General features: G+C 41.4%; 1 protein-coding gene and 1 long non-coding RNA gene across 7 annotated transcripts in view; one reads left to right on the forward strand and one right to left on the reverse strand.

Annotated features, from left to right (window-relative positions):
• LOC100522455 (ATP-dependent translocase ABCB1) overlaps positions 1-13,226 on the forward strand; it is an 88,314-nt gene that overhangs the window by 45,660 nt on the left and 29,428 nt on the right. For all 6 annotated transcript variants that reach the window (XR_014815968.1, XM_013989592.3, XM_084977239.1 and 3 more), the window contains 3 exons: positions 8,722-8,883; positions 9,772-9,918; positions 12,864-12,971. Coding sequence is in view for 5 of the 6 variants with exons in the window: in XM_013989592.3 (XP_013845046.2) it covers positions 8,722-8,883; positions 9,772-9,918; positions 12,864-12,971 (417 nt within the window). In the remaining variant the exon portion in view is untranslated. The remainder of the gene's footprint in view (positions 1-8,721; positions 8,884-9,771; positions 9,919-12,863; positions 12,972-13,226) is intronic.
• LOC102164596 (uncharacterized) overlaps positions 1-13,226 on the reverse strand; it is a 78,871-nt gene that overhangs the window by 8,805 nt on the left and 56,840 nt on the right. The gene's annotated exons all lie outside the window — the stretch shown is intronic.

A 13,226-nucleotide genomic window follows, 5' to 3' on the forward strand; every position in this document is an offset into this window, starting at 1 on the left:
TATGCTACAGGTGCAGCCCTAAAAAGACAAAAAAAAAAAAAAAGGAGAAATAAAGAGAGATAATTACAGAAAATGAACATTAAGAGAGGTTTAAAAGTGAGCTCTCCACTCCGGTAGCCACTGGCCATATTTGGCTATTAAGCACTTCAGCAGTGGTTAATCTTGAATTGAAGTACTTATTAAATAGAAAAGACATACTGGAGTCCAAAGCCTTTATAAAAAAAGAATGCAAAATATCTCAAAATCTTTGCATTGATTTAATGTCCTAGATATATTATGGAGTTCCCATTGTGGCCCAAAGGTAGCAAATCTGTCTAGTATCCATGAGGATGCAGGTTCAATCCCTGGTTTCACTTAGTGGGTAAAGTATCTGGCATTGCTGTGAGCTGTGATGCAGCTTTGATTCTGCATTGCTGTGGCTGTGATGCAGGCCAGCATCTACAGCTTGATTGGACCCCTAGGCTGGGAACTTACATATGCCTCAGGTGCAGCCTTAAATTGACACATACAAATAAAAATCTCGGCTACATTAAGTTAAATAAAAAATATAGTTAAGATTGGTTTTTCCCTCTCTTTTTATTTATTTATTTTTTATTTTTAATTAGATTTTTTAAAATTAAAAAAATTTTTTTTTCCTGCTGTACAGTATGGGGACCAAGTTACACTTACATGTATACATTTTTTCCCACCCTTTGTTTCGTTGCAATATACGTATCTAGACATAGATCTCAATGCTACTCAGCAGGATCTCATTGTAAATTCATTCCAAGTTGTATCCGATAACCCCAAGCTCCCGATCTCTCCTACTCCCTCCCTCTCCCCCTAAGCAGCCACAAGTCTATTCTCCAAGTCTATGATTTTCTTTTCTGTGGAAATGTTCATTTGTGCTGTAAATTAGATTCCAGATAAAAGTGATATCATATGGTATTTGTCTTTGTCTTTCTGACTTATTTTACTCAGTATGAGAGTCTCTAGTTCCATCCATGTTTCTGTAAATGGCATGATGTCATTCTTTTTTATGGCTGAGTAGTATTCCATTGTGTATATATACCACATTGTCCTAATCCAATCATCTGTCAATGGACATTTGCGTTGTTTCCATGTCTTGGCTATTGTGAATACTGCTGCAATGAATATGCGGGTGCGTGTGTCTTTTTCAAGGAAACATTTGTCTGGATGTATGCCCAAGAGTGGGATTGTGGGGTCATATGGTAGTTCTATGTATAGATACCCAAGGTATCTCCAAACTGTTCTCCATAGTGGCTGTACCAGTTTACATTCCCACCAGCAGTGCAGGAGGGTTCCCTTTTCTCCAAAACCCCTCCAGTGCTTGTTATTTGTGGACTTCTTAATGATGGCCATTCTGACTGGTGTGAGGTGATATCTCATGGTAGTTTTGATTTGCATTTCTCTTATAATCAGCGATGTTGAGCATTTTTTCATATGCTTGTTGGCCATCTGTATATCTTCCTTGGAGAACAGTCTATTCAGGTCTTTTGCCCATTTTTCCATTGGGTGATTGGCTTTTTTGCTGTTGAGTTGTGTAAGTTGCTTATATATTCTAGAGATTAAGCCCTTGTCCGTTGCATCATTTGAAACTATTTTCTCCCATTCTGTAAGTTGTCTTTTTGTTTTCTTTTTGGTTTCCTTTGCTGTGCAAAAGCTTTTCAGTTTGATTAGGTCCCATGGGTTTATTTTTGCTCTTATTTCTGTTGCTTTGGGAGACTGACCTGAGAAAATGTTCATGAGGTTTATGTCAGAGAGTGTTTTGCCTATGTTCTCTTCAAGGAGTTTGATGGTGTCCTGTCATATATTTAAGTCTTTCAGCCATTTTGAGTTTATTTTGGTGCATGGTATGAGGGCATGTTCTAGTTTCATTGCTCTGCATGCAGCTATCCAGGTTTCCCAGCAGTACTTGCTGAAAAGACTTTCTTTTTCCAATTTTATGTTCTTGCCTCCCTTGTCAAAGATTAATTGACCATAGGTGTCAGGGTTTATTTTTGGGTTCTATATTCTGTTCCATTGGTCTGTCTGTCTGTTTTGATACCAGTACCACACTGTCTTGATGACTGTGGCTTTGTAATATTGCTTGAAGTCTGGGAGATTTATGCACCCTGCTTGGTTTTTATTTCTCAGGATTGCTTTGGCAATTCTGGGTCTTTTGTTGTTCCATATAAATTTTTGGATTGTTTGTTCTAGTTCTGTGAAAAATGTCATGGGTAATTTGATAGGGATTGCATTGAATCTGTAGATTGCTTTGGGAAGTATGGTCATTTTTACAATATTAATGTTTCCAACAGGAGCATGGAATATCTTTCCATTTCTTTACATCTTCTTTAATTTCCTTGATTAATGTTTTATAGTTCTTGGCATATAAGTCCTTTACCTCCTTGGTCAGGTGTATTCCAAGGTATTTGATTTTTTTGAGGTGCAATTTTAAAAGGTATTGTATTTTTGTATTCCTTTTCTAATATTTCATTGTTGGTATACAGAAATGCAACTGATTTCTGAATGTTAACCTTATATCCTTCATTCTTTGCTGAATTTGTTGATAAGTTCAAGTAGTTTTTGTGTGGAGTCCTTAGGGTTTTCTATGTATAGTATCATGTCTGCATACAGTGACAGTTTTATCTCTTCTCTTCCTATTTGTATGCCTTTTATTTCTTTTGTCTGTCTAACTGCTATGGCTAGGACTTCCAAAACTATGTTGAATAGCAGTGGTAAGAGTGGGCATCCTTGTCTTGTTCCAGATTTGAGTGAGAAGGCTTTCAGTTTTTCCCCATTGAGTATTATATTTGCTGTGGGTTTGTCATAAATGGCTTTGATTATGCTCAGGAATGTTCCTTCTATACCCACTTTGGCAAGAGGTTTTTTTTTTTTTTTGTCTTTTTCCCATTTCTTGGGCCGCTGTCATGGTATATGGAGGTTCCCAGGCTGGTGGTCGAATCAGAGCTGCAGCCACTGGCCTATGCCAGAGCCACAGCAACTCGGTATCCGAGCCACGTCTGCAACCTACACCACAGCTCATGGTAACGCCGGATCCTTAACCCACTGAGCAAGGCCAGGGACCAAACCCGCAACCTCATGGTTCCTAGTTGGATTCGTTAACCACTGCGCTGTGACAGGAAGTCCCTGGCGAGAGTTTTGATCATGAATGGATGTTGGACTTTGTCAAGTGCTTTTTCTGCATTTTTTGAGATGATCATATGGTTTTTGACTTTTCTTTTGTTAATGTTGTGTATGACATTGATTGATTTGCATATGTTGAACCATCCTTGTGCACCTGGGATGAACCCTACCTGATCATGGTGTATGATCTTTTTGATATGTTGTTGGATTCGGTTGGCTAAAATTTTGTTGAGAATTTTTGTGTCTATGTTCATCAAAGATACTGGTCTATAGTTTTCTTTTTTGGTCATATCTTTGTCTGGTTTTGGAATTAGGGTGATGGTGGCATCAGAGAATGTCTTTGGGAGTGTTCCTTCTTCTTCAACCTTTTGAAAAAGTTTAAGGGAGTTCCCGTTGTGGCGCAGGGGTTAACGAATCCGAATAGGAACCATGAGGTTGCGGGTTTGGTCCCTGCCCTTGCTCAGTGGGTTAACGATCCGGCGTTGCCGTGAGCTGTGGTGTAGGTTGCAGACGTGGCTCGGATCCCGCGTTGCTGTGGCTCCGGCGTAGGCCGGTGGCTGCAGCTCCGATTCAACCCCTAGCCTGGGAACCTCCATATGCCACAGGAGCGGCCCAAGAAATTTCAAAAAGACAAAAAAAAAAAAAAAAAAAAAAAAAAAGAAAAGAAAAAGTTTAAGGAGGATGGGCACCAATTCCTCTTTATATGTTTGATAGAATTCACCTGTGAAGCCATCTGGTCCTGGACTTTTATTTGTAGGGAGTGATTTTATGACCTCTTCAATTTCATTTCTAGTGATTGGTCTGTTCAGTTGGTCTGTTTCTTGATTCAGTTTTGGCAGGCTGTAAGATTCTAGAAAATTGTCCATTTCTTCCAGATTGTCAATTCATTGGCATATAGTTTTTCATAGTATTCTGTTATGGTATTGTGTATTTCTACAGTACAAATTTCTGCAGTACGTATCTGTTGTGATTTCTCCCTTTTCATTTCTAATTTTGTTTATTTGGGTTCTTTCTCTCCTCTTCTTAGTGAGTCTAGCCAGGGGCTTGTCAATTTTGTTTACCTTTTCAAAGAACCAGCTCTTGGTTTTATTAATTTTCTCTATTGCTTTTTGAATCTCTATTTTATCGATTTCCTCTTTGATCTGCATAATTTCCTTCCTTCTGCTGACTTTAGGACTTTTTTGTTCTTGTTTCTAATTTGTTTAGGTGGAGGGTTAAGTTGTCAATTTGAGATCTTTCTTTTTTGAGGAAGGCCTGTATTGCTATGAATTTCCCTCTGAGCACTGCTTTTGTGGTGTCCCATAGATTTTGAGAGGTTGTGTCTTCATTATCGTTTGTCTTAAGGTATTTTTTAATTTCCTTCTTGATTTCCTCATTGACCCATTGGTTTTTTAGTAGTATGCTGTTTAGTCTCCATGTAGTAGGTTTGTTCTCATTTCTTTTCCTGTGGTTGATTTCTAGTTTCATGACACTGTGGTCAGAGAAGATACTTGAAATAATTTCTATGCTCCTAAATTTGTTGAGGTTAGCTTTGTGTCCCAGTATGTGGTTGATTCTTGAGAATGTTCCATGCACACTTGAGAAGAATGTGTATTCTGATTGTTTTGGATGTAGTGTCCTGAAGATGTCAATTAAGTCTAACTTTTCTATTGTTTGCTTTAGGATCTCTGTTGCTTTAGTGGTTTTCTGTCTAGAGGATCTGTCCATTGATGTGAGTGGGGTATTAAAGTCTCCTACTATGATTGTATTCCCATCAATTTCTCCCTTTATGTCTGTTAATATTTGTTGTATGTATCTGAGTGCTCCTGTGTTTGGGGCAAATATGTTGATGACAGTAATATCCTCTTCTTGAATTGATCCCTTAATCATTAAATAGTGTCCTTCTTTATGTCTTTTGTTTTAAAGTCTATTTTGTCTGAGTATTGCAACTCCTGCTTTCCTGTCATGTCTACTGGCATGAAATATTTTTTCCCACCCCTTTGCTTTCAATCTATGTGTGTCCTTTGTGCTAAGGTGAGTTTCTTGTAGGCAGAAGATTGAAGGTTTTTGCTTTTTTATCCACTCAGCCACTCTGTGTCTTTTGATTAGAGCATTCAGTCCATTGACATTTAAGGTGATAATTGATAGATGATTATTTATTGCCATTTTAAACCTCGTGTTCCAGTTGATTCTATGATTCTCCATTCTTCCTTTCTTTTTTTGGTTGGATGGTCTCCAATTATTTTCTGCTTGAGTGTTTTTCTTTTCATTTTTTGTGAATGCAGTGTTTGGTTTTGATTTGTGGTTCCCCTGTTTTTTAAGTATGCTAACCCCTTCCTATAATTGTGTGTTTTAGCCTGATGGTCCTGTAGGTTCAAATACTTCATTACTATACTAAAATTAAGAAGAGGAAAAAAAAGTGAGAGAGAGAGAGAGAGAGAGAAAAGAAAAAAAAATTTTAAAAACAGTCTATTTATTTCCTTACTTCCCTTACCCACATTTTATGATTTTGATGACTCTTTTTTTCTTTTTAATTTTATTTTGTTTTAAACATGTTCATGATTAATCTGTATGCTGGCTTATTTGAGTGACTGCTCCCTGTGGGTTTCCTCAATCCTAGTTTTTCCTCATTTTTTCCCCTTTCTTTCCTTCCTTTTTGGTTTAGAGAAGCCCTTTCAATATTTCTTTTAGCCTGGGTTTTGTATTGCTGTATTCTTTTAGCTTTTGTTTGTTGGAAAAATTTTTTATTTCCCCTTCTATTTTAAATGATATTCTTGCTGGATAGAGTATTCTAGGTTGCATATTTTTTCCTTTTAGGACTTTAAATATCTCTTGCCATTCTCTCCTGGCCTGTAGAGTTTCTGTCGAAAAATCAGTTGATAACCTTATAGGGGTTCCCTTATAGGTAACATTTTGCTTTTCTCTTGCTGCCTTTAGGATCCTCTCTTTATCATTAACTTTTGCCATTTTTGTGATAATGCATCTTGGTGTGGGTCTATTTGGGTTCAACTTGTTTGGGGTCCTCTGTGCTTCCTGTATCTTAAAATCAGTATCCTTTAGATTTGGGAAGTTTCCAGCGATAATTTCTTCAAATATATTTTCCATCCCCTTATCTTTTTCTTCTCCTTCTGGAATTCCTATTATGCGTATATTGGCCAGCTTTATATTATCCCATAGGTCTCTTATATTGCTTTCGTGTTTTTTCATTTGGTTTTCTGTCTGCTGTCCTGATTGGGTGATTTCCATTATTCTATCTTCCACATCACTAATTGGTTCTTCTGCATTATTCATTCTGGTTTTTACTGCCCTGAGTTCAGTTTATATCTCTGCAAATGAATTTTCTAGTTTTTCTTGGCTCCTCCTTATATTTTCTAGTTCCTTTCTGAGGGTGTCTGCATTACTGTTCATATCTTCTCTTAATTTCTTCAGTATTTTCACTATCCCCCTTTTGAACTCCAAGTCTGTCAGACTGTAGAGGTCTGTTTCATTGTTGACTGCTTTAGGTGAGTTCTCCTGTTGGTTTAACTTGGGGTGGTTTCTCAGCTTCTTCATCTTGCTGCTTGTTTTCTTTTTCTTGGTGGAGTTGTATTCCCCATGGCCGGGCAGGGTTTGCCTTGGCACTGCTGTAGAATCTTTCCCAAGGGCTGGCATTGTTGGTCGGTCTTCTCTGAGGCAGCATGGCTTTTCCTGAGGGTGGGCAGGGCTGACAGGGTCTCTCTGAAACAAAGGAGGACTTCCTTAGGGCAGACAGGACTGGGAGGTCTGCACCACAATGGAAGCAGATTTCATGCGGCCAGGCAGAGCTTGATCTGGTGTTTCTGGGCTGTGGGGCTCTTCCAGGGGGCTGGCAATGCTGGGCAGCTATTCCATGGGAGTGCAGCACCCCCTAAGGGCGGGATAGGCTAGCTGGGCCACTGAGAATCCAAGGCGCTCTTCCCTAGGGCAGCCAGAATTGGCAGGACTGCCCCAAAATGGAGGCAGATTTTGCACAGCCAGGCCAAACTTGTTCTAGCTTTCTGGGCTGTGGGCCTTTTCCAGGGGGCTGGCGGTGCTGGGTGCTGCTCTGTGGGGTGTAGCCCCTCCAGAGGGCAGGCAGGCCAGGGCAGGGAAAGCCCCTGTGGTGGTCGGCTTCCTGCAAATGGTGAGGTCAGCCCTCCAGGATGGCAGGCAGCCTCAGGTCCAGCATGCATGGGGTAGAGGAAGGGGGGATGCACTGGGAAGCACAGCTTTTTGATAGCTGGTGGGCAAGTGAGCTTGCTGTGGCATGGGGAGTATTCTATGGCAGCTCACCCCTCCTCCTCTCCCCTCACTGGCACCTTGTCTCTCCTGCAGATCCAGCTCTTCTCCCGGGTTTCCTGATGTGGCTTTCCACTCCCCAGCCCTTAGTGTATTGCTCCCTCCACCCACAACACTCAGCTTTCTAGTCTCCTAGGCAGTCTCTGCCCTGCCAACCCTACAGACTGTTTCCTAGTCCCCCAAGCAGTCTCCGCACCACCTAACCCAGCCTGCTCCCAGGGACTAACCTCCGGAGCCGAGGTCTCTGTGCCCAGCCCCCACCCAAGTGTCTCGGTTTTTGGTGACTGTGCCAATAGTTGAGATGATCTGTTTGGTTCTCACTCTGATTTTCAGATCTCAGTCTTACTGCTGCGCTCTTCTCTGCATCTGGAGATCCCACCAATTCAGTTGATCTTTCCGTCAAGTAGGTGACTTTCCAGGGTGGGGGATCCCTTTCTCCTCCACAGTTCCCTTTTGGGAGCACCCGTCCAGCCCAGATTCCCCTTCTCTCACTCTCCCCTTTTCTCTTGTTTTACCCAGTTATGTCACGAGGTTCTTGCCATTATTGGAGTTTAGGTTCTTCTGCCAGCGATTAATTGCTATTCTGTGGGAGTCGTTTAATCTGTAGATGTGTTTTTTTTGGTTGTGTTTCTGGGAGAGGGTGAGGATATCCCCCTATTCTTCTGCCATCATGCCTTCATCCTCCCTCTCTTTTTAAATGTGACTTCTTAAAAAATTCACAATGACAAATGTGGTTGGTTCACATATTTGCAACATATTTCTATTAAGGATACTAGTCCACAGCAAGTATATTTGAGCCAAAAAAACCTCAAGGAGTTCCTGTTGGGGTGCAGTGGAAACAATACAACTAATATCCATGAGGATGTGGATTAGATCCCTGGCTTTGCTCAGTGGGTTAAGGACCTGGCGTTGCTGTGAGCGGTGGTGTAGGTGGCAGCAGAGCTTGGATCCCACATTGCTGTGGCTGTGGCTTGGGTTGGCAGTTGCAGCTACAATTTGACCCCTAAACCGGGAACTTCATATGCCATGGTTATGGCCCTAAAAAGCAAAAAACAAACAAAAAACCCCCCAAAAAACTGGGAAAAGGAAATGGCTATATAAGATACACATAATGGATGTCATCTTGTTTCAGCATATTTAATGTGATTCCTTATTAGTGGCTTTAACTTTCAAATGTAACCACACCAGAAAATAGCAGTTTAGCTTGATCCTTTCTTGTAAGGACTTAAATTGCCATTTACTTTGATACCATATATTCAATGATTAGTTTTCATTGATTAACTTAACCTAACCAGCTTATGCATATTTCTTTTTTAGACAAAAGGCAATGAAATAGAATTAGAAAATGCAGTGGATGAAGCTGATGCCTTGGACATGTCTCCAAAAGATTTCGGATCCAGTCTACTAAGAAGATCAACTCGCAAGAGTATCAAGGGACCACAAGGCCAAGACAGAAAGCTTAGTACAAAAGAAGGCTTGGTACGGAAAAACCTGTAGAGTTGTCTTTAATAGTGGGCCAAGGCTGGGACAGGAGTGGGAACAAGAAGGGGTTATCCAGAAGCCTCCTGTCCTCTTCCCTCACATGTTCCACAAACCCAAATCTCAACATTTTAGACACAAGGTGGAATTTGTGGGAGTTCCCTGGTGGCTTCCAGGTTAAGGACCTGGCATTTTTACGGCTATAGCATGGGTTCAATCCCTGGCCTGGGAACATTTGCATGCCCAGGTAATGGCCAAAAAAAACAAAACAAAACAAAAGAACGACAATTTATAGGACAAGAATTTTAGAAATAGAATTTATAATGTAGAGACATTATAATAGGTCATCATATATAAACATATCTATTCCTTCATCCCTACTTATAAAATTTTTTGTCACGTTTAAAATGTCAAGTCAGACTTAAAAGTTTATGGAATCAGAGGACTTCCCTGGTGGTCTAGCGGTTGGGATTTGGTATTTTGCAACACAGCCCATGTTTGATCCCTGGTTTGGGAACTGAGATCCCACATGAAGCCTCTGCATGCAGGATCCTAAAAAAAAAAGTTTATGAAATCATCATCTACTTCTTAAAAATAAAGGAGGAATATAATAGAATCTGTCAGCACTCGTTTCAAAGTTAGATAGCCATCAATTGATATGGAAGTAGGAATAAGATCTATTCATTTTTAAATTTCCATATATACAGAAGAACGTTACATCACTTAAATCAATTAGGTGTCAATTCTTTTCTTTTTATTTTATTGCATTTATGGTTGTACAACAATCATCACAACCCAATTTTATAGCATTTTCATCCCAAACCCCCAGCACACTCCACTCTCAGTTCTTTTCCTTACTAGTCTGTTGTAATGTGTTGTGTTCTCCAGGATGAACACGTACCTCCAGTTTCCTTTTGGAGGATTCTGAAGCTGAATATAACTGAATGGCCTTATTTTGTGGTTGGCATATTTTGTGCCATTATAAACGGAGGTCTGCAACCAGCATTTTCAATAATATTTTCAAGGATGATAGGGGTAAGTGTTTCTGTCCATTGGGGGGGTTGCTTGTGTAAAAAATGAACTGTTCATATTTGTAACTGTATACAAAAGCTACAAAAAAACCCCAAGCACTTTCGTATGACACTAATCAGCTTGAGGATGTAGGAATGGATGTCTGGTTTGTGATAAAACAGGTACTTTTTTGAAGCTTCCTTTGTCGTGGCAGTCACTTTCTGTCCTAGAGCCCCAGGAACGAGATCCCTGAAAAATAGTCCATGAAGCTAAGTGACTGTCCCCTACCTGCCATCACTGGACTCTAAGTAAGCCTCAGGACTGTCATATAGAGTTCCTCACACATCTGTCACATGGCTGCACCCTGACAGGTGCTTGTCAGGATGTGTCAGGCCATGCGCATGTTAAGCTGCAACCAAACGTGATGGCTTCCGAAAGACTGAGGTTGACAGAGCCTGTTTGCACCTGCTTTCCATGAGGGCATTTTACGTTCCAAGCTAGGCAGGAGTCCTTTCTGTTTAGTGGCAGACGTTCCAACATCAAGCTCAGGTGCCTTTGCTGGAACGTTGGAAACACTGGAGAAAAAGGTGGATCACTCCACAAAATGCAGCCCAAACACTAACTTCTGATTATACAGAAAGATGTATAAATATTCAAGGGCACCCAGAGCTGGCTAACTTATTTCAGTGACATTCAGGACACGTGTTCTCAGTGTTTGCTTTGTGCCAGGTATTGTTCTAGGTGCTGAAAGAGTAGGAAGAAGAGAAACTGTGTGATTACATGGAGCACATGTTCCAGGCCAGGGGAGAGAAGACTTTGTCTATAAAGGGTAATAGAGTAAATATTTAGGCTGTGCAGGCCATATGGTCTCTGTTACACATATTCAACCTTGCTACTATAGTGCAGAAGTAACCCTTCAGAAACAAATGAACATGACTGTGTTCTGTTAGAACTTTATATAAGCATTTGGTGGGTGTCTCATAGCCACTATACATTGGGGCTAGTCCCTGTTCTCACATGTGTCTTGCAGGCAGACAATGGCATCATCAGAAGGAAAAAAAAAAAAAAGCAATGAAGCAGTTAGGAATGGGTTTGGCTATATATACAAAAAACTTAAATTGCGGACCTTCTGTTTTCCTCATTCCTCATGTAATGATAGGCCTAGAAACACGTGGTCCAGGGCTGACTCTCTAGATCCTAGATATTGGGTAGGCAACAAGCTCTCTGCCTCCTTGAAGTTGTATAACCCAGAGTTTAGGGTTGTGGGCTCTGAGTTACAGCAGTCAGGGGTACATCCTTGAGTCATCGCTTGCTGGCTGTGTTATCCTGAGCAATTAACTAACTTCTCTATGCTTCAGGTTCCCTCTGTTAAAATGGTGATGATAATAAAACAAACCTTGGAGTTCCTGTTGTGGCTCAGTGGGTTAAGAACGCAACTAGGATCCATGAGGAAGGGGGTTCAATCCCTGGGCTTGCTCAACAAATTAAGGATCCAGCATTGCTGCAATCTGCAGCATAGGTTGCTGAGGTGAACCACATCTGGCATTGCCGTGGTTGTGGTGTAGATCGACAGTGGTAGCTCTGATTCAGTCCCTAGCCTGGGAACTTCCATGTGTCACAGGTGCGGCCTTAAAAAGAAAAAGAGAAAGAAAGAAAAAAAAAAAACAACAACCCTCAAGAGGGGGTTGTGAGGATCAAGGATAGTATACATAAATTTGCTTAGAATAATGCCTGGCACAGAGTGGGAGCTCACTGATGGACAGCTAATATTTTCATTGGAATGACTAATCAAGAAAAATTGATTTCTTCCCCCAAACTTTTTTCCTTCTTCTTCTTCTTTTCTTTTTAAGTCTTTTTAGGGCAGCACTCATGACATATGGAGATTCCCAGGCTAGGGGTCAAATCAGAGCTGTAGCCGCTGGCCTATGCAAGAGCCACAGCAACGACAGATCTGAGCCGCATCTAAAACCTATGTCACGGGCCACAGCAACGACAGATCTTTAACTCACTGAGCCAGGCCAGGAATCGAAACTGAGTCCTCATGGATATTAGTCAGATTCATTTCCACTGAACCACGACAGGCACTCCAAAGCTTTTTTCCCTTTTTAAGAGATAAACATGTCTGGGTTGGGTTAGGAATGAGGCTCTTCCAAGACTGATTTGGGCCCAGTGTGAAGGGAGATGTGTTTTCTTCCCCTGTGGAGTGTTGTTGTCTGTGTGCCTCAAGCCCAGGGCCTCCCATTAGGTCTTCTAACCAAGGTCTCCAAAGGGTGGTTCTAGGTCAGCCAGCCATGGTCCGCCCCTAACTGTCTAACCCCCATCCTACAAAGAAGGCTGGTTTGAGAACCTCCTTTCTTCCAAAGGGCCTGGGCTCAATGAATGAGCACCTCTGGTTCACCAAAACCACATCAGCAGACACAGTTCAACTTCAGACAAGTTGAAATGTCCAGATTGTAAAACAACCAATTGCCATTTGATGCAGTTTCCCATCAAAGGAAGAACAGACTGGGAGTTCCCATTGTGCTCCGTGGTATCGAACCTGACTAGTATCCAAGAGGACTCGGGTTCAATCCTTAGCCTTGCTCAGTGGGTGAAGGATCCAGCATTGCTTTCATTTGTGGTGTAGATCACAGATGTGGCTCAGATTTGGCTTTGTTATGGCAGCTGTGGCTGTTAGCTACAGCTCCAATTTGACCCTCAGCCTGGGAACTTCCATATGGCATGGGTGTGGGCCTTTAAATAAAGGGGGGGGGGCTTGGTCCATTTGTGAATGAATGACAGGCCCACTCTTGGCTCCTAGGGAAGCACAAGATGTCCCCTTTTAGGTCTGCCCTGAAGGAGCCAGCCTGACCTCCATATACTAAGGCTCTCTTGACCCCGAATGCCCATGCTAGTTCCGGAAATGGGTCAGACTTTGAATGATTGCTTCAGTGATTAAACTAAAAACCCTTTAAATATTTTCTTAACAGGTTTTTACAAGAAATGATGATCGTGAAACCAAACGACAGCATAGTAACATGTTTTCACTCTTGTTTCTAATGCTTGGAATTATTTCTTTTATTACATTCTTCCTTCAGGTAAATGTCTATATTTTCACTTTTGTCCATTTTGAGAAAGTTATCATTACTCAACTGGGTGAATTTACTAAACATCTGTGTAATTTGCGTTTGGAGCTCTTGCTGTGGAACAAGTGGGATCGGTGCCATCTTGGGAGTGCTGGGACACAGGTTTGATCCCCAGCCTGGCACAGTGGGTTAAGGATTCCACATTGCCAGAGCTGCAGCTTTTGCTGCTTGGATCTGATCCCTGGCCTGGGAACTCCATACACTCTG

This window comes from Sus scrofa, chromosome 9, assembly GCF_054392235.1.
Source record: "Sus scrofa isolate SSC_HxYL_T2T_F1_AM1 chromosome 9, Sscrofa_HxYL_maternal_Yorkshire_Landrace_v2.0, whole genome shotgun sequence".
Classification (NCBI taxonomy): domain Eukaryota; kingdom Metazoa; phylum Chordata; class Mammalia; order Artiodactyla; family Suidae; genus Sus; species Sus scrofa.